Source organism: Lactuca serriola, chromosome 6 (assembly GCF_051521515.1).
Source record: "Lactuca serriola cultivar US96UC23 chromosome 6, Lser_US96UC23_V15, whole genome shotgun sequence".
Taxonomy (NCBI): Eukaryota; Viridiplantae; Streptophyta; class Magnoliopsida; order Asterales; family Asteraceae; genus Lactuca; species Lactuca serriola.
The window spans coordinates 44,295,704-44,322,298 of record NC_136413.1 but is presented as its reverse complement, the minus strand read 5'-3'; the positions used below and the strand labels follow the sequence as shown (position 1 = coordinate 44,322,298).

General features: G+C 39.3%; 2 protein-coding genes across 2 annotated transcripts; both read right to left on the bottom strand.

Moving 5' to 3' along the window:
- Window positions 1-2,926: 2,926 nt before the first annotated feature.
- LOC145059705 (uncharacterized) lies at window positions 2,927-3,595 on the bottom strand. Its single transcript, XM_079007511.1, has 2 exons — window positions 3,419-3,595; window positions 2,927-3,286 (listed from the first exon to the last, which is right to left on the bottom strand). The coding sequence occupies exons 1-2, from the start codon at window positions 3,593-3,595 to the stop codon at window positions 2,927-2,929; spliced, it is 537 nt and encodes a 178-aa protein (XP_078863637.1).
- Window positions 3,596-6,047: 2,452 nt separating this feature from the next.
- LOC145059704 (uncharacterized) lies at window positions 6,048-7,633 on the bottom strand. Its single transcript, XM_079007509.1, has 3 exons — window positions 7,188-7,633; window positions 6,635-6,951; window positions 6,048-6,211 (listed from the first exon to the last, which is right to left on the bottom strand). The coding sequence occupies exons 1-3, from the start codon at window positions 7,631-7,633 to the stop codon at window positions 6,048-6,050; spliced, it is 927 nt and encodes a 308-aa protein (XP_078863635.1).
- Between the last annotated feature and the right edge of the window lie 18,962 nt (window positions 7,634-26,595).

Below are 26,595 nucleotides of genomic sequence, written 5' to 3'. Positions count from 1 at the left end.
ATATATGATCTCACTACCTTTGGGAATTCCCATTTCCTCCTCACGGTCAAAACTCTCGGATCCCCTCTAGTCTTGAAAACCAAGCACAACGATGGAGCTTGGAAAGGGAGATACCTCTTTGTAGGACGTGACTCTGTTCCCAATAGGGATATCTTACCTACAGATTGGGTTAAGAAGGGTAGGATTTCAATGCTTTTCCTTGTGATCCTAGAGTCTTATTCTTATTTTGTTTATTTCTTTGCAGCCTTCAAATCCGAGGAACTTGTTCCCATCACTGAGGGTTTTGAAGAGAAGATTGAAAAGTTCTTGGCTTTGTCTGAAGTCGATAGATCCTTCCTATTCATTCAAAGTGCCTTGTAGGAGAGCTCTTCTGCCACCGACGTCATGTCGATAGGTAAGGATCCTTAGTTCTTTTTGTTTGTGATAAACATCCTTAATAGTCTTCTTTGATATACAGGATCCAAAGTCACTCGCTCCAGTGCCCGCTTCAATCTTGGTGATCTTGATATGGCCATGTCGGGAGGTCATTTGGTGGTAAAGAAGGAGAAGAGTTCTTCTTCTCTTCCTCTTAATAGAACAATCATGGATTTGACAGTGAAGAATATAGGATCCCGAAAAAGGAAAACTGCTGAATCCACAAGTTTATCTTTAGAGAGCGTTGGAGCTAAGGAAGCGCTCCAAAAGTTGGTCTCTTTCTCCCAATTTGTAAGTCTTATTTTGCTCTCGCTCCATTTTCATTTTGTTTTTGCTGATTCACTATACCTCTATTATAGGTCTCTGGTCATGTTTTCGCCGACCTAAGGATTCGCGCAGAGAGGGATGAACAAGCTCTCCAGGGTCAGGAGAAGATGTGGAAGGCGACCAACGAGGATCTTCTGAGGAGGGTGGAGCTACTCAGCAAGGAGAAGGCTGGGAGAGAGGATGAGCACATCCACGGGATGGAGGAGGTGATCTATGACGCGAAGGTTAACGATGCAGTGGTTGTTTGGGAGGCCAAGATCCGTCTTGCGGATGATCTTGAAAATGCAGGTTCCTGGGATGTGGTTGGTTGGCGCGAGGCACTGGCCAAATTAACTGGCAAGCCTGCTACCACTAGCCAGGATCCTGTACTGCGGCTGACTGGGGGGGGGGGGGAAGAAAAGAAGGCTGATGATGACAAGGCTAAGGTCTAGGCCTTTTAGGTGATTAGGGTAGCATAATCTTTTTGTGAAAAGATGACTCTTGTAAAGTTGTAGGCCTTTACGCTAATGTCTAGAACTTTTAGGTTATTCCTTCTTTTGTCTTTCTTCGTTTCCTGCATAATACAATACTAAAATCTTTGCATAGTTAGGATCCTAAAAACATTGGATAATTTTTTAGACAAAATGGTATGATAAGAACTGACTTTTTAAGTGGTTTAAAAGTTTCCTCATAAGTTTGATGATTAACTCATAATCTTTAAAACTTCTTTAAAGATAACAATTTAAAAGATGAAAGTTCATAAATCAGTGATTGATTTAGGATCCTGGAAAGTTTAGGATCCTTGATTTTACTTAAAATTTCAAAGTTAAGAACAAGGAAGGATGGAACCTCATTGTCTTCGAGTTTTTTCTTAAGCTTTGAAATATGTTGGGGATAAATCTCAGTTTTAGGAGAGAACTTCGGTTCACTGCCGATAATGGGGCTTTTTATTAATGAAGCTTGATGAGGATCCTTTAGGGAAAGGATCCTTAGACATCCTTAAAGATAAGGATCTCAGGTCGCATGTGGAAAATTTCTCCTTAGGATAACCTGTTTAGGTTATGGAGTTTGACAAAATTCTTGTGTAACACCATAGATTCAATAGATAACATGTTAATCTTATATTCTGGGGAGGATCCCAACTTATGATATAATTCATGGGAGAGATCCTTACTTATAATAACATGAAAATGTTACAAATCGATTGCATATTCTGGGGAAAATTCTCAACGTGTGATAACATGAAGATGTTATAGATCTTATGTAATTTCCGGGGCAAGATCCCAATCTTTGATAACTTGAAAATGTTATAAGCCTTAAGTAATTACTGGGGTAGGAACCTGATTTTTGATAACATGAAAATGTTATAAACCTTAAGGATCTCAACTTATGTTCAAAGATAAGAGGGTTGCCAAGCCACTGAATCGTGAAATGATCCCCTTACCCTTTTCCCACAGTTGGATATCATGCTTCCAAGCGAGGTGTATAAACCTTAGTTCGTGTGAAAGAGGTAATTAGCTCTTTAAACCTTAGAGGGGATTAAATAGCCTTACGCGTAAGAGAGATGATCAATCTCTAGCTTGTGTATATGATAGTCTAAAGATTACACCGTTGGTATAACGGGGCTTCTCAAGTGTTAAGATACTGAGGTCTTCGTATGCTAAGATCCTCATGTTTCAAGATTTTCATCCTCAAGGATGCTTGTATTATGAGACCTAGGGGATCCTTGGGTTTAAGGATCCTCGACCCCGAGGGTCCTTTATGTTCCAAGATCATAGCTTATGGAGATCCTTTGTTGTGTGTTGTTCTGCATGGAAAATGTTAGATTGGGGTGGGTGTTAGCCTAGCTAACGCCCCTCCAATTCTTAAGTCAATAATGAATTCGAGGTGAAAATAAGTAACAACGAAAATTTTAAGGTAAAGAATATGTGTACCTTGTTTTTTCGTGGATCAGTCGACCCTACTTACATGTAGTATGCTTTGAGGTGTATAGCGTTCCAGGATCTTGGCAGGACGTCTCCTTCGAGTGTCTCTATCCAATATGCTCATTTTCCTGCTTTAGCATCTATAAGATATGATCCTTCCCATTTAAGAGCGAATTTCCTCCACTAGGATCGTTGGTGTTTTAGAATGTTTTCCTTAGTACCAATTCTCCTATTTGAAACCTTCTAGCTCATATGTTCCTATTGTAAGCCTTGGTGATTTTCTATTGATGAGAAGCAACGCGCATTTTGGCAAGATCCCTAAGCTCATCAATAGTGTTAAGATCCTGCTCTAGGATCTTGTCGTTATTCTCTTGGTCTTGCAGTAAGTATCTTGTCGTCGGGATCACTACTTCAATAGGGATTACTGCTTCTGTCCCAAACACCAAAGAATAAGGGATCTGACCTGTGGCCATTTTGGAAGTGGTCCTATATGCCCACGAAAGGAAAGGAAGCTCTTCTGCCCATCCTCCCTTCTTTTTGCCCAGGCTTTTCTTCAAATTGTTAACTAGGATTTTGTTGCTAGACTCTGCTTGACTATTAGCTTGGGGATGAACAAGAGTGAACATTATCATTTTGATTCCCTATCTTGTGCAAAAGTCTTTTGTCCTTTTGCTTATAAATTCGGATCCATTTTCGCATATGATTTCATCCGGGATCCTGAACCTGGTCAAGATATTACGTTTAGTAAATGAGACTACCTCTTTGTCTATTACCTGAACGAAAGCCTCAACTTCAATCCACTTTGAGAAGTAACCGGTCATTACTATCATGAAGACTTTTCCTCCTGGGGCCACCGGTAATTTTCTCACTATATCCATTCCCCATTTCATGAATTGCCATGGGGGTGATAATTGGATGTAGAGGTTTTGCCGGTTGATGTAGGATGTCATGTCTTTAGCAAGCATCACACTTTTGAGCATGTAGAAAAGATTCTATCTTCATGGTTGGCCAGTGGTATCATGTTCTTAGTATCTTGGAGCATAAATCTCTGCCCCCAGTGTGGTTGCCACAATCTCCTTCGCGTATATCCTTTAAGACTTCTGCGGCTTCAGGATCTTCCAAGCATATAAGGTATGGACATGCCATAGATTTTTTTATAAAGTTTACCTTGGATTAACACAAATCTTTTAGACTCTTGTCATGAACGCTCTTTCGCTTTTTTCTTTTGTCGGGAACGTGCGATTTTGGAGATACTCTATAATGGGTTGGGTCTATGATCGCGAACTTCTTCGAGGATCTTGTCCGTCGGGGTCCCCTTGATGAAGGATCCTAGGGTCAGGATCTTCGATAGCTTCTATGCTTGTCAGATGTTTAGGATCTTCTGATTTGTTGGAAAGGGTTTCTATGGCTGGGCTTATTATGTGGGTTATAGGAATCTCTGTCTCTGGTGGGATTCTTTGGGAGGATCCTAAATTGGCTAATGTTTGTGCTTCTGTGTTTTCTTCTCTGGGAACTTGGGTTACGCTAAAGTTCTCGAAGTCAGAAGCTAATGTTTTAAGGATATCTAGATATAATGCTAATCTTTCACCTTTCATTGCATAAGATCCATTAAAGTGATTGGTTAGTAATAAAGAATCAACAAATACCTGAAGATCCCTGTTTTGAAGATCCTTAGCCAATTGTAGTCCCATGATAAGTGCTTCGTATTCTGCTTTATTGTTGATAGTGTTGAATTCACAACTAACCGCTTGTGGTAGAATGTCCCCCTATGGCGACTTTAGTATGATCCTTAGCCCTGTTCCTTTTTGATTTGAAGCTCCATCTACGAATAATGTCCATTTTCCCAAGTGTTCATCTTCTAGGAGTTGCTTGGCTTCCATTTCTACTTTGTAATGTAAATCATCACTAAAGTCAACCATAAAGTCTGCTAATGCTTGTGATTTTATGGCCGATCTTGGTTCGTATCTAATTTCGAATGTGCTTAGATTCACTGACCATTTTGTCATTCTCCCCGACATTTTTGGTTTTCTCATGACATTCTTAAGAGGATAATTAGTTTTTTCGTGTATAGTATGTGTTTCTAAATAATGTCTTAGTTTAGTAGAAGTAGTTACTAAGGCAAGAATTAATTTTTCGAGGTGAGAGTATCTGGTCTCAGGATCCAAGAGACTTTTACTTACATAGTAAATAGGATGTTGATCTCCGTTAAGATCCTTGGCCAAAACGACACTTACCGCGTTTGAAGATACTGAGAGGTAGAGAAGAATTGGTTCTTCATCTATAGGCTTTCCTTGTAGTAGTGTAGAGGTTAGATATCTTCTGAGTTTCTGGAAGGCTTTCTCGTGTTCCTCCTTCCACTCAAACTTCTTGTTCCTTTTCAAGATATCGTAAAAGGGCATGCACATTTCTGAGGATCTTGAAATGAACTTGTTGAGTGCTGTTACTCTTCCGGTTAGCCTTTGGATATCATTTGTTGAAGATTGGGATCTTAGTTCCATGATTGCTTTAATCTATTCTGGGCTTGCTTCTATCCCTCTTTTGGTTACTATGTATCCAAAGAACTTGCCTGAATTCATTCCAAAATGACATTTGAGTGGATTCAACTTCATATTGTATTCGTCCAGGATGTCAAATGCTTCCTTAAGGTCTCTGAGGTGATCTCCGTCTTTCATTGACTTCACTACCATGTCGTCAATATAAACTTCCATGGTGTCCCCAGCTTGTCATTGAACATCCGATTCACCAACCTTTGATATGTTGCACCTGCATTTTTATGACCGAAAGGCATTGAAGTGTAACAATATATACATGTTGGTGTTATGAATGTTGTGTCCTACTGATTGGATGGCTCTATCTGGATTTGTTGGAATCTTGATGAAGCATCCATGAAAGTCAAGAGCTCGTGGGGAGACGTCGCATCTATCATGGAGTCAATGTGTGGTAGGGGAAAGGATCCTTAGGACATGCCTTATTTAGATTCGTGTAGTCTACACACACTCGCCATTTTCCATTTTTCTTTTGTATAGCAACCACGTTAGCTAGCCATCTTGGGAACTTCACTTCTTTGATCATCCATGTCTTGAGGAGCTTCTCTACCTCTTCTTGAATGACTTGGTTCCTTCTGGGTTCAAACTTCCTTCTCTTTTGGTGTATTGGTCTGAAAGAAGGATCAATATTAAGTTTATGAGTAACAATACTCTTGTCTATACTTGTCACATCTTCATGTTTCCATGCGAATGTCTTGCTTCTGGTTCTTAGGAAGTTCAGTAGATCTTGTTCGATATGGTCAGGCATTGAGGATCCTATGAGAACTTTGACTTCAGGATCCTCAGTACCCAAGGGCACTTCCTTCACGTCTTGCTCCTTTTTCTCTAGAATATTTCGTGCCCTGTGTGTTAATTTCTATGCTTGCTGAGGTCTGGTTGTGGATTTCATGGAGGTTTTATAACATTCCTTGGCTTCTTGTTGATCTCCCATGATCTTTACTGTCCCCCATGGAGTAGGCATTTTTACGCATTGATGATACGTTGATGGCACTGCTTTCATCTCATGGATCCATGGCCTACCTAGTATCACGTTATAAGAAGATAGGGTGTCAATAACACAAAAATTTTGTATAGAGGTTACCCCTTCAATTTATATTAGTAGCTTTATTTCCCAAATTGTATGTTTTGTCTCCCCGTTAAATCCTATAAGGACCAAGGATCTTTTAATTATCTCTGATTCGGGAATATCCATTCTTTTTAAAGTGTCTAGGAGTACTATGTTAACCAAAGATCCTCCATCAACAAGGAACCTTCTGACGAAATGGTTAGCCATATATAGCGTTATTACGAATCCTTCATAGTGAGGATCCTGAATTCCTTCCATGTCCGTCTCAGTGAACGTGATCTCCTTCTCATTGTTGACTGTGGTATTTCTCCGTGGCCTATCTTCCTTCTCGGTTTTAGAGACTTTAGCGTGTCTTTTCGCCTAAGAATAAGAGGTACCACAGATGTTAGATCCATCTGAGATGACATTTATTATCTTAGCATTTGGGAGTGGAGATCCTGTTTTTTCCGGGATCTCGTGATCATCCCAGACGTTCTCCTTGGATTTTTGTCTTTTTCTCCCAAAGATTTCTTTGAGGTGTCCCTTGCTTAGGAGGTAGCTGATATCTTTCCTCAGGGTTATACAGTCCTCCATGACATGGAAAAAGTCTTCATGGTAAGCACACCATTTAGACTTGTCCTTCCAGGTGGTGGGTTTGTTATCTCTCTTTGGCCATCTGGCTTGTCTCCAAGATCCAACATAGCATGAATTACACCTAAAATATCCATAGAAAAACAATAGTCAGTGATCTTAGGAAGTTCTTCCTCTTCTCCCTCATCCTCGAGGGCATTGAACCTGTGGTGATCCGGTTTGGAATAAGGCTTCGTTTTGTAGGATCTTGGAGTTGAGGATTTGGCCTTTCTGTTGGGATTCTCATATTGACTTGAAGGGTTGTTTCTCTTCTAGATTTCTCTATCCTCTTCGAGCCTTATAAACCTTCATTCCCGACACCTGCCCTCATCCAATCTTTTGCATGGGGTCATCACAAGGTCTTCATAGAAGGGTGAATCCTTCCTAAGTTCCATTTTGAAGGCTTCTACATCGGTGGCCATGTCGATGTTGGGGATGCTCAAAGCTTCCGTGCCAAACCTGTTAATGAACTCCCTAAGTTTCTCATTAGCATCCTGAATCACTTGGTAGAGACTTCTAGTGATCTTTTCGAAGGTTCTGCTGCAAGAAAACTGGTTATTAAAGATATTGCCTAAGTGTGCGAATGAAGTAATAGAGTATGGGGGAACGTTTAGCAGCCATTTGAGGGCTAATCCTGTAAGGGTCGAACCAAAGCCTTTGCATGGGTGAGATTCCTTCAAGTTTCCTAGGATGAGAATGATCTCCATCCTTTCTCTGTATAAGGCTATGTGTTCTTCAAGATCTGTAGTTCCATCGTATAGCTTCATGCTGAGGGTTTGGAAGTGCTTAGGAACTTCGGTATCGGCTACCACTGGAGCAAATCTCGAGATCCTGTGACTTGTAAGAGATGCTTTTGGTATGGGTTGGACCACTTCGAGTACACTTGAGATCATCTGCCTTAGTTATTGAAGTTCCCTAGCCATGTTTGGATTTATTCCTACATCAACATTAGTATAGTTAGTATTAGTAGTATTGATGTTTACGAAGTTACTAGAATCAAGGTTTCTAGGAATATTGAAAGGCTCATTGAGATCATTGATCATAGATGCTCGGTAGTTTATGGTTGTCCCCCAGGGTGACGCCATAATGGCTGGAACTGTGTTCTTTTGGTGATTCTTTGAGGATCCCACATCGCCAAAGTTCAGGATCCTTGGTTGTAATACTGTGGGCATTGTTCCCTAGAACTTCTGGAATTCTGCCTTCATCATTTCCACTTCTTTGAGCAGAGCTCTATTCTCCTCCTGCTTTTGGGTCACCAGTTGTGCCATTTTCCTCATCATAGCAAGGAGTTCTGCAATAGTGATCGAGGCAGTCGGATCCTAGAGCCCTGGGGATCCCAAACTTCCTTGGTTAGTGACTGGAGGGGTGTTTTTCTTAGAAGTGTCAGGCCTTATCCCTTGAGCGGGGGCCCACTCAGATGAGGTGGTATGTTTTTAGTTGGAATGGAAGGAGCGGAGGATGAAGAAAGGATCGGTTGTGTCAACATGATTTTCTCAAGGATTTCGAATGCCATGGGCCCACGTTGGGCGTTGGATTTATTCGTCAAAAATTGACTTAGTGCTAATCAACCAAATTGAATGAGAGGTTGTGATGTTTAGAATATGTAATTGCTAATGATAAAGGAAAGTGACATAATGGTTTACAAGGAAAGCCCTTGATCCTTGCTAGGATCTGCGGGATAAAACCTTGGGAGGTAATAATGATCCATTCCTTGATGATTTTATTGATAAAAAGTGTTGATTATAGTGAATTCTTAGTAAGAATGAGTGAAAGATTTTGTAGAGTAAGCTTCTAGTGAAAAAACTATGTGTTTTGTGCAGAATACAAGTGTTAATTTATAGTCTAGCCAACAAGATGTTTGATATTTCTGGAATCCTTTATGACCAGATTCATGAACATTATTTGACCAAGTATTCCGGGTCTTTAGCATTGTTGAGATGATTCTTTGTTGAGAATTGGTCTTCCCTTGACTACTTCTTCACACATGTTAGTTATAAACAAAATATGACCGTTATACATATTAATAAAAGTATAGCAATACCAAACCAAATATGACGAGTAGTGGGGTCCTGAGCTAAGCCTTGGCTTAACCTTGGAAATATTAATGCCATAATTCCTTTCAAATCCTCCTAGCCATTATCCTAATGCAATAGTTCTTGCTAAGAAGAACGCCCATGTTGTGGCAAATCCACCTAACGATAATTAGTCGGGATCCTGAGGTAGCTGAGGATCCTGGATATTTAAGGATCCTGAATATTGTAAGGATATTGGCCCTAACAGTAAGGAAGTGAAAATGACAAGGGAGAATATTCGTAAACCCCAGGAGGCAACACCCTCAATCTTGAAACCAAGGATCCTAAACTTCGACAATACATGATCCCTGGGAAAACGTTCAGAATCAACGGCTCCAACATACATTACTACCGTAACCGGGGGAGCAATCCCAAATATACAAACTCCTGCGACCTAGGATCTTGATAAGACCTTTAATACACCTAAGAACATAAATACCATTAACTTCTTTAATAGTAACATTATTAATACTAACTCTATGGATCTTGATGTAGGAATTAGTCCAGTCATGCCAAAAGAACTCCAACAACTAAGACATATGATCTCAAGCATACTAAGGGTGGTCCAACATATACTAGAAGCATCACCACTAGTCATCGGATCTCAAGATTTATCTCCTTGATAGTTGACACTGAAGTTCCAAACTTCCAAACTCCTAGCATGAAGCCTTATGATGGAATCATGGATCCAAAAGAGCATATTGCACAATATTCTGCCACACTTAAAAGAAGGTTGTTTGTGCAAAGGCTGCAGATCAAATCTTACATCGTCAACATTAAAATATCTTATTAATGTTCCCCCTAATCCATTACCTCTTTTTCTCACCTAGTTAATCTATTCAATAACCAGTTTTCTTGCAACAAAATATTCGAAAGGATCACTATTGATCTCTATCGGATGCTCTAGGATCCCAAAGAATCCTTAAGGGACTTTGTAAGCAGGTTTGGTAGGGAAACACTTTATATACCAACCATCGACGTGGTAACTGTCGTGGAAGCCTTTAAGATGGGGTTAAAATAATGATTCCCCATTCTACGAAGACCTTATGGTGACTCCATGCAAACAAATAGATGATGTCAGAAGCAGAGCACTAAAGTTCATCAAATTGGAGGAAGACAAAGAAATGCAAAAGACGGCCAACACGCCAAATTCCTGTGAAAACTCTAATAGGAAGGCCAAATCCTCGGCTTAGAGATCCTATAAGTCAAAACCATATTCTAAACCTGATCTTCACAGGATTAATTCCCTTGATCATGAAGGAGGGGATACGAGTTTCCAAAATTACTGATTATTACTTCTTTGTGGATGTTTCAGGTTTCGGTCACAACACTAAGGACTGTATATCCCTCAGGAAGGAGATTAGTTACCTCCTAAGCAAGGGATATCTCAAAGAGATCCTAAGAAGGAGAAAAGAAATATTTAGGGAAAAAGAGAAAGACTATGAAGATCCTGGAAAAGCCAGGATCCCCTCCCTCGGACGCTAAGGTAATCAATGTTATTTCTAAAGGATCTGACATCTTTGGAACTTCTTATTATGTAGCTTAAAGGCACGTCAAATTGTCCAAGACTGAAAAGGATGAAAGATGCTAAAAGAACACATCGATAGAAAACAACAATGAGATCATCTTTTGACGAACAAGATTGAGAAAACATCCAAGATCCTCACCATGATGGGTTGGTGATTACTCTATATATCGCCAATCACTTTGTTAGAAGGATCATGTAGACGGAGGATCCTCAATGAACATCATACTTTTAGATGCTCTAACCAGGACGAACACCACAAAATAAGAAATAATCAGAAGATCCTTGGTCGTATAGGATTCAGTGGTGAAACAAAGCACACCATTTGAGAAATCAAGCTACCTATATAAATTGAAGGGGTAAATTTCATGCAAAGTTTTTGTGTTATTGATGCTTTGTCTTTCTATAATGTTATATTAGGTAGACCATGTATCTATGACATGAAAGCGGTCTCGTCGACGTACCACGAATGCATCAATATACCTACCCTATGGGGGACAATGAAGATAGTTGGGGATCAGTAAGAATCTAAAGAGTACTATAAGACCTCGATGAAGTCTTCAACGACACCCCAGAAAGCATAGAAATTAAAGCAGAGGGCACGAGATGTGCTAGAAGCAAGAGAGAATGACGTAAAGGAAGTACCCCTAAACCTTGAGGATCCAAAAGTCAAAGTCCTCATAGGATCCTTATTGTGACAACCCGAATCTTCTTTCGTTAAGTCTAGCCCGATTTTTGTTAATTTAATGCAAATTCCATTTTTTTCATCAAATTCTTATGGTTTAGTAAATCATTTAAATTATGTACAAGTAAATTTACGTAAGAGATGGAACCAAAATCATGCGAAAAACCCGAGTTTTCTTCGAAAATAAGTTGTTCCCAGCCTGAGTGGTGTTTACGGACGTGAACCTGATTATAGTCGTAAACCCGTTCACGGATGGACCCACCACCGACCATACCCCCAGCCTATATAAATGTGACTCCTATCCCTTATCTACTCTTTCTGGCCGAAAACTACTCCCATTCTCTCTTTAACCTCTCAACCGCAAACACAAAAATACCCTCTTTTCTTCCGAAAATCATCAAGAATCACCTTCGGGTGTTGTTGTGGAGCACCTCAAACATGTTTTCATTAAATCTGGTGCGGTTGTTCTTGAATTTACGACCACAAACCCTTCAAATCTTCAAATCTTCAAGGGCCGCATACCGTTTACAGCCGTACACCCTTCAAAAATTCATAATTCCTTCAAGAACATTTTTTACGGTCATAAACCATTCAAGTGTTGTTCACGGCCGAGAATAGTTCACGGCCATAAACCCTTTTTCACGGCCGCAAACTCTCCCAAGTCATGAACTTGGCTGAAAACCCTCTTCTTCTCGATTCAAGCGAGTCCCGATAATATTCCTAAATCAAAAGCAAGTGTTTTCCAACACTATAATTACTGGTTTCCCTAATAATATGTGTATATGTGTTTAATTATTATAAGGATTCCAATAACTCCGCGTACAACGACTTGAGAGTCCTCGTTTAAGTCTTACTGTCCGTCATTCACGCCATCAAACAGTGAGTTGATACCCCTACTTTTACCATTTTTAATGTTTTTAAAGGGGGGAATACAAGCAAAACATAATGATTTATGTGTTTTTATACAAATGCTTTCTAAGAGATTTAAAAACTATTCCAATTGATACAACTGGTAAATCACACAGTTTACGATAACAATAAGATATTTTTACCACTTATGTAACCTGCTGAGCATAAGGGTAGTTTTCAATTTACAGTTATAATTGTAATATTTTCAGAACAATACACGAACCGAGTACTTAACAAATACGCAAACTATAATAGGTATAGTTTGGGATCTCAATACATAGTTTTACCAACTCAAGGAATACATTAACACTCATATAAACTATGACAGATATAGTTTATGGTTTACATTACTACTTTTAGAATATGAGGGTACATTTCTAAATAATTATCTAAGTATAATTATTTTTACACTACTAGACATACATACAGATCAAGTATAAAGGAAGATTACAGTACATGTAAAATAGTTAATACAGGGTTGTGAGACACGTGTTCATTTGTACCCTTCGGGGTGCGGGTTAAATCCTATCATAGTATAACCAGAGTCTCCTGGAGGGAGAGCGTGAAATTTGTGAATAGATCTATTCGGGACTAACAATCCCACACCTGAACCGCTAGCTATGGTTAGGCAAGCATGCCTGTGGTGACAAATGTCATATCAGCCGACACTTGAAGAACGTCGTAGGGGTCACTAGTCATATCAAGTATGGTTATACGAACTCACAACAATATAAACTAACCATTTGTTACAGGATTTCAATTCTTCAAATAGTTTCATTTTAATAGAACTATCATACATTACACTGGAGGATTCCAGGGATACAAATATATGGTTTTATTGTAAATAATAAAACTACTTTAGATTACTAGTGGTAGCCAGGGTTTTTCATAACAGTACACTATAATACATACTGGTGTTAACCAGTGTTTTCAAACAAGAACATACTATACATACTGGTGGAATCCAGGGATTTTCATATTCAATTACAAAATTCGGTAACAAACATACATTTTGGGTCTTAGGGTTTAAGACTACTTTTCATTACTAAGAAAATATTGGATTTTCTTGAGAAGTATATAACATTTTACTTATACAAAGACATGTTTTCATTACGAAAATATGCTCATTAACTCACCAGCTTTATGCTGATACTCTTTCAAAACTATTTGTATTCTCGGGAAATCAATAGACAGGTACTGCTGCAAGTTTTTTAGAAGATGAAGTGTATAGAGACACGTCTTTTTCTGTTTACTATATTTTTGATGTAAACAACTTTGAATCAAACTGATGTAAAAACCTTGTATATATTCAATGTAATGGTTGTATTTACTTTGATTATTATGATGCAATTGTTGTGATACATGACATGAAGTCCTTCAACCCCGAACGTTTCCGCTGTCTCGATTTGGGGGTGTGACACTTATTACCAAAACAAATCGAGAAAGAACTAATAAATTTCTTAAAGGATAGAAATAAAACCTTCACTTGGAAAGACAAGGATATGGCAGGTATAGTGTAACATACACATTCAATTATTGTGTATTGTAAATTATAAAAGTGAATAATATTACGTAATATTATGTGAAGTTGAATGTTGAGTTGTAATAGATGTTTTTTACTAGAAATGAAGTAAAACTATGCTTAGAATCATTCAGAAAGTATTGGAAGTCTTATGAGATTCCAATCAAATGCCAAATAGTGAAATTTAGCGAAAATATAATATTTTAAATAAGTAAAATTTTATTATTTAAATTTGTAAAGAATCTCTTTAGAAAAGTTTAGGCAAAAACCTCGTCGAAATCCAAGTTATAACGAAGAAGTTATGACCAATCGAAGATCCGCGATAAAACCAGCAAACACTATGTCACGTAAAAGTTAGTTTCCGAAGCATATCCCCGTCTGACGCACCTCGCCCCATGTCGCATCCAAGTCTCGCATGCGCGCCAGCTCCTCTCGATTCGTGGCCTTCGCTCTAGCAGCCGCGTGTCCTCTTCGTCCGACCCTCGCAATCTCACCCTATAAATAGGAAGGCTGCGAGCCTTCCCGAGTAGTTTAGAGAAAATTCCATTTTTAACCCCTAAATCAATATTTTAGCTATTTTGACATCCCCCGAAGCCCCGGTATCAATTTAGCACCCGAAACACGTCCCGAAGTACCCAGAGACCCCGAGAAATTTATCTTTTCGGTTTGAAGCTCTACCTTTGCAAGACCCGGTTTTCAAGAAAGCTCCCGATTTTTATAGAAGAAAACTATTTATAGTAACGAAGTGCTAAACAAATTACTATTTTAACCCCCGGTTATTTCAAGGTGAGTTCAATATATAGGAACAATTGTATGTTATGTGTTATATGTGCTATGTGCTTTTTCCGTGTTATTATCTCGTGTTGTTATTGCATGCTATATTTGTAGAAAAGTTATACCTTTGACCATGTGATCAATGAAAGGACTTAGATTCATGGTGGTACTGGTATGTAGCCTCTGGCCATGTAGAACATGTCTCGTAAGAGAATGACTTCTATTCTATGGCATTAGCAGAAGGTTAGATAGGACTGGTATGCAGCCTCTGACCATGTAGAGTATGTCTTCGTAAGAGAATGACCTTTATTCTATGGTATTGGCAAATGGTTAGACAGGGCTATACATGATATAGTTCATGTAAGATATCTACGTAAATGCTTGAGCGTATATGATGAAACGATTCAATTATCTGAGGTGAAACTGGATAATAAGTTAAGTAGAAGAGGTCGTAAATGAAAGAATGACTAATCTACGTAATAAAGAAGTGAACTCGGTGCTTGTCAAGTGGAAACACCATCGAGGCCCAAATTATACTTACGGAAAATAAGATTGAAATAAGAGCGAAGTATCCCCATTTGTTTTAATCGTTGTGATTTCGGAGAAGAAATCCTCAAAAAGAGGAGGTAATTGTAACATACACATTTAGTTATCGTGTATTGTAAATTATAAAAGTGAATAATATTATGAAATATTATGTGAATTTGAATGTTGAGTTCTAACTGATGGTTTTTACTAGAAATGAAGTAAACTATGCTTAAAATCATTCAAAAAGTATTGTAACTCTTATGAGATTCCAATCAAATGCCAAATAGTGAAATTTAGCGAAAATATATAATTTGAAATAAGTAAATTTTTATTATTTGAAGTTGTAAAGAATCCCATTAGAAAAGTTTAGGCGAAAACCTCGTCGAAATCCGAGTTATAACGAAGAAGTTATGTCTAATCGAAGATCCGCAATAAAACCGGCAAACACCATGTTGCGTAAAAAGTGAGTTTCCGATAAACTGCTTTTTAGCCTTAATGATCTAAATGAAAGTTATAGAATTCGTTCAAATAATAAACTTTCATATAAAGAACTTTTAGATATGACTTCATATGAGAAAATTATGATTTTTCTAAGTTTAGGAATAGTAGTAGACAGCCAAAAATTCGAAATGGATGAAAATTATGATTTTTCTGTCAAATCTTTAGGTAATTCCATAGAATAGAGGTCATATCTTTAGACTCCTATGTAGTAGACTTAAAAGATACAACCATGAGAAGAAGACTTACTCAGATATAGGAATGACTATGTCATGGAAGGATAATGGATGAACAAATGTATATGGTGAATTACATGAGTTAGAAGATGATGCAAGTAGTTGGAAACCGTTTGTCTCTACATTGCTAGAGTAAATTTTGGGTGTAGTATGTCTTGCAGAGTAGACACAAACCGAGAAATAATTTATATGAAGAATCAGAAGTAAAATTCTATCGACCTATGAAAAAAATATTAGAATTTGCTAGATCAAGCATATGCGTGAGAAGAATCTTAGAAGACAAGTATAAGTAATCCAAGATAAGTTCAATAGAAATGCAAAAACCCTAGTTGAGTCTAGGAGAAATTGTCGTATGTATTTGTTCGAACACGTTCATGTGTGATAAGTTGTTTTGAGATTTTGAATGGTGACTTGGAAAACTGCGAGACAATACTTGGGACGAGTATGGGTAGGTGTGAATGATAGTAGAGGCCTATACTATCAGAAGCACATGACTCACGCTTGGATCAGGGAAAGTCACAAGGTTACCAAGAAGCTAGTAAATGATTCCGATTTATTCATGTGTGTCTTTACCTTCGTTTCGGTAATGACTGAGAAGATAATTATTGTTCAAATCTTAATGTCATAAAGAGTGGAGTCCGATTAATATAAATCTACAAAGATAAAGCTGATTGGTTTAGAAAGCCATGTATTGAGTAATGACGAAACTTTAGTCAAGAAGGAGATGGTCGAGATGGTCGATAGAAATATAACGATCTTCATTAAAGAATTAAGCAAACATTAACTAGAAATCTTACCTGTTATGAAGACGATGAAGAATTTAATTATTCATGGAAGGATTACAGTATGATATCTGAGATTTCGTAATCAATCGGAATATTTTGTCGTTTGACAAAACTGATTTGTATACCCGAAAGCACGAGCACGAATTAGAAATACCTGGTGCTATTCTTTCTGTTCTAAAGCATCCACATGTTGATCAAAATCTCTTTGTTTTCTCTGTTTCATCAGCTCGATTTATTCGATCTAATTCTAATATAAGAGTCTGGTTCGTTATGTGTCTTGTGCGTTATAAAATCAAAGGTCATTAGAATATGACCATTCGAGTTGTTGTTGTAGCAAAAGTAAAGACCTTTTCTTGGGTTTAGTCTATAAACCAAGAAGGAGTAGGAGTCTGCAATGAGAATTGAGTTTTTAACTCAAAGATTAGGATCAAAGGCCCAATAGAGAATGAAGAGTGGATGCAGGTTTGAGCACCACTATTAACTAAGAAGTTTGAAGAGTTTGACAATAGTTTGGCAAATCAAAAGTTAAAGATCGTACATTTTAAAATAACACAAAGGAGGTACGTTAGGACCCGAATGTTGTGGCTAGTACTTTTTCTCGTAAACTCTAAATATGCTCACATCTTATTTGATTTCGATATCTCAGATTCTTCTGTGCCATTCGCACATTCCTTTCAAATTGCTTACTATGCATTTGTCAAATCATTTAATATGAATACCATAGGAAGTATACATTACTTGTTGATAAAGTTTATAGAGATTATGTCAAAAGAATTGAAAGTTATAATCTTCTTACTAATATCTCCTTGCCCAACTTTGATATTATTCTCGGCATGGATTGGTTATCAAAGAACCACGCAGAACTCTTGTGCTACAAAAATGTCACACCCCAAAACCGGAACGGCGGAAACGTTCTGGGGTGGATGACGTCATGTCAAGTATCACAACACATGCATTATAGTAATCAAAGTACAACAAAACATTGCATTAATAGTAATAGTTTTACATGGTTACATTAATACATCAAAGTAATACAAGTAATAGAATAAATACAACGCGGTACTAAGCTATCTTCATCAACAGCTCCGGGGATGTACCTGTCTAATGCTAACCTGAGAATACAAGTTATTTGAAAAAGCGAGTATCAGCATTTTTGCAAATGCTGGTGAGTTCATAAGTATTTAGTGACATTTCATTCAAATAACTTTATAAAGTAATAGTTTAAGTGTTTACAGTATATTAGAGTTCTTTCCAGAAAATCCTATATTTTCTTTAATCAAAGCAGCCTTCTACCAAGACTGGTCAGTGTTATGTAGTAAAAAGTGGTTTTCCCTTAATTGCTATCATTATCAAAATACTGAATTTGATTATTAAAGAAAGCAAGAGACAACAGGGAAATAACATATGCCTCAGCAGTGAGTACTGCTGACTAAGGCAAAGGAATCATAGAATCCAGGAGAGTATCGAACGAACGACACGCCTGGTTCAGTCTAACAAATAGAGACTCAGACCCCAGAAGGTACCAAATGAAAGGTACAGCTGGTAAGGTCTAAAACTGTGAATACAGACCGCAGACAATATCAAATGAACGATATGCATAGCCAGGTCTAAAACAGTGAATACAGTGAATACGGTGAATACAGTGAATATAGTGGATACTGTGAATACAGTGGATACAGACCCCAGACAGCATCAAATGAGAGATACGTCTTGTAAGGTCAAAAAAGAGGAGACAAACCCCAGACAATATTAAATGAGAGATACGTCTTGTAAGGTCAAAATAGAGGAGACAGACCCCAGACAGTATCAAATGAAAGATACGTCTTGTAAGGTCAAAACAGTGTGACTCTGAAATTGAATTACCAGCATACAGTGTAAATTGCTGGCGAAATAGCGTTACCTTAAAGCCAATGAATTATAAGGTAACCCGAGATACTCGTAACCATACTGACTAGAGTACCAGATGCCCTACAAGCGTCTAAAATGTGACATTTGTCACCCGTTGGCTTGGTAAGTCGGGACTGTAGCTAGCAGTCTGGGTGCGGGGTTGTCAATCCCGTATAGATCTATACACACAATGTCCGCTCTCCCTACAGGAGACTCTGGTTACCAATCTAGACGACGGAGAAGGCCGTGTCCTGAAGATGCATCCCAAATAGTGGGTAGAGACTTCCAAATAGTGAGTAGTGTGTAAGTGCTGAACTAGAAGTAGAGACTTCCCAATAGTGGGTTTCTAATGTAAGTGTAGACTAGAGGTAGAGACTCTTAACTGAACTGACTAGAGAATTCCTATATGTCCCTACTCATATACATAATATATAACTAATGATTCAAACGACCTTCGGACGGCCATCCGATCCCACCAGACCACATCTCAACGAAGAAAAGGAAATAGGGCAGACGAGCCTTCCTAAGTATTTCAATCATTACTTATATGTACCTATATAAGCACATACATACATCTAACTGTGAATGAGTGTGTATCAAGTAGGAGTGATATTTATGGAGTAGGAGTGTCTAACAAGTGAAGTAGGAGTGATCGCAAGTGAAGTAAGAGTGTCGAACAAGTATAGGCGCATCTGGAAGTAGAGACGACAATAAGTGAAGTATGAGCGTATCGAGTATGAGTGAAGTAGAGTCGATATCAAGTATAAGCGAAGTAGAATCGTATCACTAAGTAAGAGTGTGAATAAGTATAAGCGTCCATCAGGTATAAGTGACTTCAAGTATAAGTGAAAGCGTTACAGAGTAGGAGTATAAAATAAGTATAAGCGAAGCAGCAGTATTTAACAAGTAAAAGTATACGTCGAAAAAGGGAAACTTTGATGACAAACCTTTATATCCGGAGAAAATCACAATTTGTATTCTTTTGTAAAATATGTTTGAAAACCTTAGAAAATATTTCATAAACCATTTTAGAATGAATTTAGATAAAACAGTATAAGTAAGAGTTTTGAAACAATTGAAAACCATTATAGTGTCCTACTCGGTAAAACAGTGTACAGTGGTAAAATCTTGTGCATGCGGGTTATCAATTACATGTGATTGATATGATAACTGGCATGTTTAACTTGTATCCCCCCCTATAAAACATGTAAAAACATTTAAAAGGTTCATTCAGGGGTATGAACTCACCTGGCGTAAGTAGGTCCGACGAAGGTGCCGTTTGGGCGTTCGGTGTCACGCAAGGACTCGAACACACACAATGACCTATTTAACATATGATAACATATGTTCACATACAATTAGTATATTTAATACTAATTAAACAAATATACGCGCTCAAAGGAGTGGAATACACTTTGGATAAGTGTTTGGGTGTCCCGGGTAGCGTCTAAAGGTGTGTATGGCTAAGGAATGGAGTTTACTCTCCAAGAGTAAACCCCTAACACCATGTTTACGGCCCAGGGACTACTAACCATGAGTTTACGGCCGTAAACTCACGGTGAGGGGTTCTAGGGTGTTTAAGGCTTCTAGCTTGTTCATGGGATTTTTCTAAGTACTTTTCCAAAAAGGCATGAGTGGGTTTAAGGCTTTTAAGGGCATCATATTGGAGTTTGCGGCCTAGGGACAACTCCTAAGGGAGTTTACGACCGTAAACTCTCATCCTTAGAGTTTTGTGAAGTTTAAAGCCCCTAATACCTTGCTAGTAATTTATAATGAAGTGTTATGCTAATTTGGGGGATTAAAACTATCATTTTGGCACATTTAGGGGTGTTTACGGCCTTGGTGCATACCTGGGCCGTAAACTCTTTTTCCCCTTCATTTTGATGTGTTTAATTGGTCCAAACCCCAAATACTAAGTCCCTAAATTATGTATGAAGTCTAAGGGTGTTTTAGGAGTGTGTTAGGGGCACTTTTGCATGTTAGTGAGGTGTTTACGACCTTGGCAAAAGCCTGGGCCGTAAACTCCATTTTACACCCTCATTCTTTATGTTTAAGTGATCTAAACCCAAGAGGATAAACCCCCAATTTATGTGTTAAGTTGTAGGGTGATTTTGGAGTGTATTTGGGACATTTAGACAAGGTTTAGAGGTGTTTACGGCCTAAGCAAGTGCTTGGGCCATAAACTCTCTTTTATGCCCCAAAATGATTGCTTTAAATGTGCAAACACTCCTAGGCTAATTCCTCTATTTATTTCCAAGCCATTAGAGACAAGTTTGGGTCATTTTGGCCTTGTTTAAGGGGTTTACGGCCTAAGGAGGGGCATAGGCCGTAAACTCCATTCTAACAGCTTCTAAGTCCGGATTTTTAGCTATAAACACAAATCAATATGTTTAGATTAAGCTAGGGTAAGCGGAATTACAATTTGGAAGCGTTTGGTTGCGGATTTGGGGCGAAAACGGGTCTAGAGAGAGAGTATAGAGAGAGAGGGTGGAAAAGCTCCAAATGGAGTCCAATCACCCTTATATAGGGTTTTGAGTCGGGGCTCAGTGGAATTCTACCCAATACTGCCGTTATACGGGGCTTTTGGTCGCACTCGATTTAATGGTCGTTACAATAAAACTTAACATTTTCCAAATAAATGGAAATGGGTGTTATGCGTTTTTATTTACTTTTTATCACGACCTAACGGCATGTTAATGTAAGCCAATGGAATGTTTATTAAATTGACGCCCTATAATTAACGGAACTTTTATACAGTGGAATATTCCGTTAACGGTAACGGGGAAATGTAACAGGACAACTTGGGTTGTCACATCATCCCCCCGTTAGAGGGAATTTCGTCTCGAAATTCAGGTCTAGGCAAGGAAGTAGGTATGAATGGCCAAGTAGAGGTAAGTGAGTACTTCCTATACGGTTTTTCCTCACATTCCCAAGTGAACTCTTGTCTGTGTTTGTCATTCCAACAGACCCTCATGTACGGGATGCGGATTCCGTCTCGTGTAACTAATGGGTTCCAACAGGTGTATCTACGAGGTTAGAGTTCTTAATGGTTTCTATCAAGATGAGTGAGACACGAAGAGTGTTGTCGGGAAATCACATGTCAAATCCAAGAAGTGGATCGATCAGGTGTGAATATTGTGGTATATCCGAAGGTAGTAGCGGCCTGAAAAGGGTTGGACCAAGTCTCCATGGGAATCCTCATATGGTCCTAAGCTCTCGGAATGGTAGAGCTTTTCAGTACTTAGAACATAGTGTACTTCTATGGCAAGATCATCACTGGCGTGATCGCCATTCCGAAGTTCCTAACGTTCTCACTCGTACTGTGCATGTAGTCCTTCAGGTTGGTTCTTAGGAATCTCGAGTGGTCTTTGGTTTCATGTTTTCTGTCAACTGGATGATAGAGACTTTCTAGCTCGTCGAGTGGGTTGCGAGACTATGGTTATCGGTTTGCTGAAGAGTGTCTATCTCAAGCTTGTGCAAAATGGACCTGCACTAACGAATCTTGAGATACGGAAACCCTGAGGGTCGGGGAGATAGGGTTTCACCAGACGAGTGTTGGACGATCTCGGGAGGTGGTTCTATTATCTCTGCGTGAGACAGTATTCGTGGAACACCTAATAGTCCAATTAACCTCTAAGACTTTGGTTTGATCTAGTGCGGAAAGCGCAGGCTCCTGCATAATCCCTCGACTAACACCAAGGCTAGTGGCAAGTCTATAATCTCTTCGGGATTCGGGACTTGAGGCTTAACGCAACTACTTTTGCACTTTGATCGAGTAATCTTGGCTACGAAGGTTATCCCGTGGTTCTCGGTATTCTAGTGTTTACTTCAGAAAGTGTATTTCATCGTCTACAGGGCGACAACGATTTCCTCCATGCGAGAGGGTGGAGGATGATAGGCACTGCTAGTCTATAACTGGGTGGACGAAGTGTCTGAGTAGTGCGAGCTTATTCTGCAACTACTCCTCCGAAGGTTCTGAGTTTCCTCGGTCTAGGTCAAATCTAGTGGGTATAGGGTCTCATCACTCGGAACTTTACTAGTTTAACCCGCAGTGATTCTCTTGACTCCGGCTCCTATGTTATGGAATAGGGTGAAAGTGTCTTGCGAAGAGGTTCGTGGTAGAGCTCATGCTTTGTCTAACCACAAATACCGGGTGTATGCAGGCAGTATACAATTGAGGTCGGCAGGATGTTCAGTTGTGCGACTCCACCCCAAACCCACAACCCAACGAGGAACAGGGAATAGGGAGGAAACACACACCTTAAATCTTTTTGATCTCAATTGTATGCCACCTTTACGCATATACCTAGTTATAGTGGTCAGTCTCATGAGTTCCAATCTTTATGCTTACGAACCTGACGTGCGAGGTGTGAAGGGTCTTTTTGGGGAAACTATGAAGTACGCTTCGGATGGTTGTTGTCTTCTGGAGTATCTGCAATGTCGTTCACTTCGGTGTTCATCTGACTACGAGGGGTCGTCGACGGCGCGCGGTACCCTCTCTTGGGTACTTCGGAAGGTTTGAGATAAGAGAGACGATTGACGGATCGCATTAGGTTAGATTATTTGTGTTAGGTTTAGGTTCGGGAGAACCTTTATTTGCCGATATGGCTACGGAGAAAGTTCTTTTTACACAGCACTAAGGATGTACACACGGTTGCACGAAGTCAAACCGTGATCAATAGAGCCGTCGAAGTTGGCACACTCCGACATGATATAAAGTGAAGATCGATAGAGTCATGTGCCGAACAGGCACACAAGTTCCAGGCGTCTCGGGTTTCGTCCTATGTATCACTACCGCGGATACTTGGACCGATAGATTCGACGCGGAACTATAGAGAGTTCTAAGTGTTTCCGAATAGAGTACCTTTTCATGAGTGGATTCTCACGAGGCATTTGTATAATCGCCTTACATATACTAGTCATGTATATTTAAGGTAGGGAGGACTGTTGACTGAGCGACCCCGCCCTAAATCCACAACCAAACGAGGAACAGGAAATGAGGCGGCATTCGCTCACTCTAGGTCTGTCCATCTTAAATATACATGGCCGTAACGTATATGTTTAGCCATTATAGTTTTACCTAATGAATTTTAAATTTTATAACAGTGCTGCGACTTTCGCCTTACTGGGAAGAATTTACATTTGAATTAGTCTTTTAATGTATTTAGTTTAGTTATCTGAGATCGAGAGACGTACCAAAATCTAACGAGTGTCTTGATGCTTCTCCCTAAGCAGTAGAGTTAGACTCCTCTTGTGCCTTTGTCTTTCCCTTCGGTTGGGTAGTCCCTTTTGAAGTGTCCCATTTTACCACATAGGTGGCAAACTGTGCGGGTCGCCACATTGGTGGTTGATGTAATGAACTCAACCGGGGTTCTGCAGACGTGAGCGGTATGCCCCAGCATGTGGCACCTAGCACAATAGAGTTCCCGGCAGGCACCATGATGATGGTAGCTGCACTTGCTGCAGTGGGGAAGGTCTCCTAGGTATGGTCTTCTTGAGGTCGGGAGGGAAGGATTGACAGGGGTGTAGACTGCCTCAGCTCGTTGCCCATCGGATGGTCCTTGAGCCGAGGTACTTCCCTCCCCTATCTTGAGTTTTCTCTTTAGTGGGTTCGGTGAAGGTTCTTGGGTGACTGGGTATGAAAGTGTTGGTTGCTACTGTCCACTGCTGTCCATCGCCAGGATTGGAAATCCCGACAGGGCCCTTGCTAACTTTGGCGGTGTTAGCATTCAGGTGAGCCATGACAGCTGCTACGGCTGCTGAGACTGCAGCTTGGAACGTTGCTTCATCGAATAAGAGAGTAGGTTTCTTGCTTGTGGATTGGTTACGCGTCTTCGGTGGCATGGTTTTCCTACACAGAAAGGAATACAAGGTAATGAGAGACGATGGTTAACCCTGGACATTTCTGTCCTGAACGCATTAGGCATAAATTTTCCCATGCCTCGGGTACTGGTCGTATGAGTGTCAACCTACATCCCTATGATGTAGTCCTGGTAATCAAGGTAGGTGTATGAGTATCGGAAAAGGCCATAAGATGCGAGTCGTTCCTACTAAGTTACCTTTATACTGGGAAAGGTTTCACTCTCCGGCCTGGAGAGATTTGAGAACGGTTCGGAACGAAACCGCGGAAAGAGAGGCTCACAAGGGCAGATAGCTAAAATTCTCTCAATAGAGATGCGGGGATCCGCCCTAATCGTGTATCTGGAAACGGGAAACGACGATTTACCTAACACATAGCGTGAGTAATGTAACCACTAACTCACTAAATTGTATTATATTATGGGTGTATTAGCGTGACGCACACGAGGAAAAGACAATTCCTGGGTTCCATGTACTAGCTCCCTCGGTCTGCCTTGTATCTTTGACTGGAATCGGCGTTGGTTTCCTTCGGGTAGTTTCCTAGGGTTCTCTTCTCGTATGGACATATTGAATTTCTACTCGTCCTTCCTTCTGATTCCAACTCTGGGTGCCACCGCTTCATGATGGGTGACTGGAATCTCGGAAGTTTAGGCGAATCTCTCACCACTGTCCCTAAAAGAATATGGGCACTTGGTGCATTCAATAGTCTCGACCCAGTTCATTTATTTCCGAACAGGACATCTTCTCAATGAACCTCCTCGGGGTCGGAATCAACTCTTCTGTCAAGCACTGAAGTGGGTAGGGTTTTCTACAGGGTTCGTGCGAGAATGGAAATGTCTAAAGAATCCTAAGAGATTATTAACATTTCACTGTATGATCCATATCGAGTCCTGCTACGATTACACAGGGTATACAAATCATATATAACTTAGATCCGATAGGCCTTCGAATATGTGATACTACTCGGGATCCACATCCAAACAAGGAAAAGGAAGTAGAGCGAAACCACATATTCTTAGCCTATGGGATCCTTATTATATATAACCTTGGGAGTACACCCTCTGTAGTTGTAGGTATATCAATAAGGATCTTTTTAGTTATTCACACAAGGTTGTTAATGGATTCTAAAATACCCCTATGGTATTTTAATTCTTGTTTGATTCTTATCTTCTGATTATGATTCTGGGATCAGTGTGAATCTTTTAGCGTTCTAAAATACTCCTATAGTATTTTAACTTTATGTTTGGCTCTAGCAATCCTAGTTTGTAAGTTTCAGACCTGTTGTACACCACTATCACTCCCAAGCACACGTTCATCGCATCTCGGATAAATGTAGTTGATCAGGTTACATTTATCCCAACGTACGATTACATAACTGCCCAAGTTTGACTGTAGTGCTCAACATCCGAAGACTTTTATTATTGTTCTTCTTGTGATACTTTTGTTCAAGTGTTTAGATTCTGGATGTTATTCTACTTTGGTAAAATATGGTTATATTTTAAAGTATAATTCTTGGTCAGAGTGTTTTATCCCATTGTGTTTATAGTTTGTATATCTTTTATGAATTGATATACTTAGCTCACTATAAACAATGCTCTGATAACAATCAGTCACACCCCAAAACAGGAACGACAGAAACGTTCTGGGGTGGATGACGTCATGTCAAGTATCACAACACATGCATTATAGTAATCAAAGTACAACAAAACATTGCATTAATAGTAATAGTTTTACATGGTTACATTAATACATCAAAGTAATACAAGTAATAGAATAAATACAACACGGTACTAAGCTATCTTCATCAACAGCTCCGGGGATGTACCTGTCTAATGCTAACCTGAGAATACAAGTTATTTGAAAAAGCGAGTATCAGCATTTTTGCAAATGCTGGTGAGTTAATAAGTATTTAGTGACATTTCATTCAAATAACTTTATAAAGTAACAGTTTAAGTGTTTACAGTATATTAGAGTTCTTTCCAGAAAATCCTATATTTTCTTTAATCAAAGCAGCCTTCTACCAAGACTGGTCAGTGTTATGTAGTAAAAAGTGGTTTTCCCTTAATTGCTATCATTATCAAAATACTGAATTTGATTATTAAAGAAAGCAAGAGACAACAGGGAAATAACATATGCCTCAGCAGTGAGTACTGTTGACTAAGGCAAAGGAATCATAGAATCCAGGAGAGTATCGAACGAACGACACGCCTGGTTCAGTCTAACAAATAGAGACTCAGACCCCAGAAGGTACCAAATGAAAGGTACAGCTGGTAAGGTCTAAAACTGTGAATACAGACCGCAGACAATATCAAATGAACGATATGCATAGCCAGGTCTAAAACAGTGAATACAGTGAATACGGTGAATACAGTGAATATAGTGGATACTGTGAATACAGTGGATACAGACCCCAGACAGCATCAAATGAGAGATACGTCTTGTAAGGTCA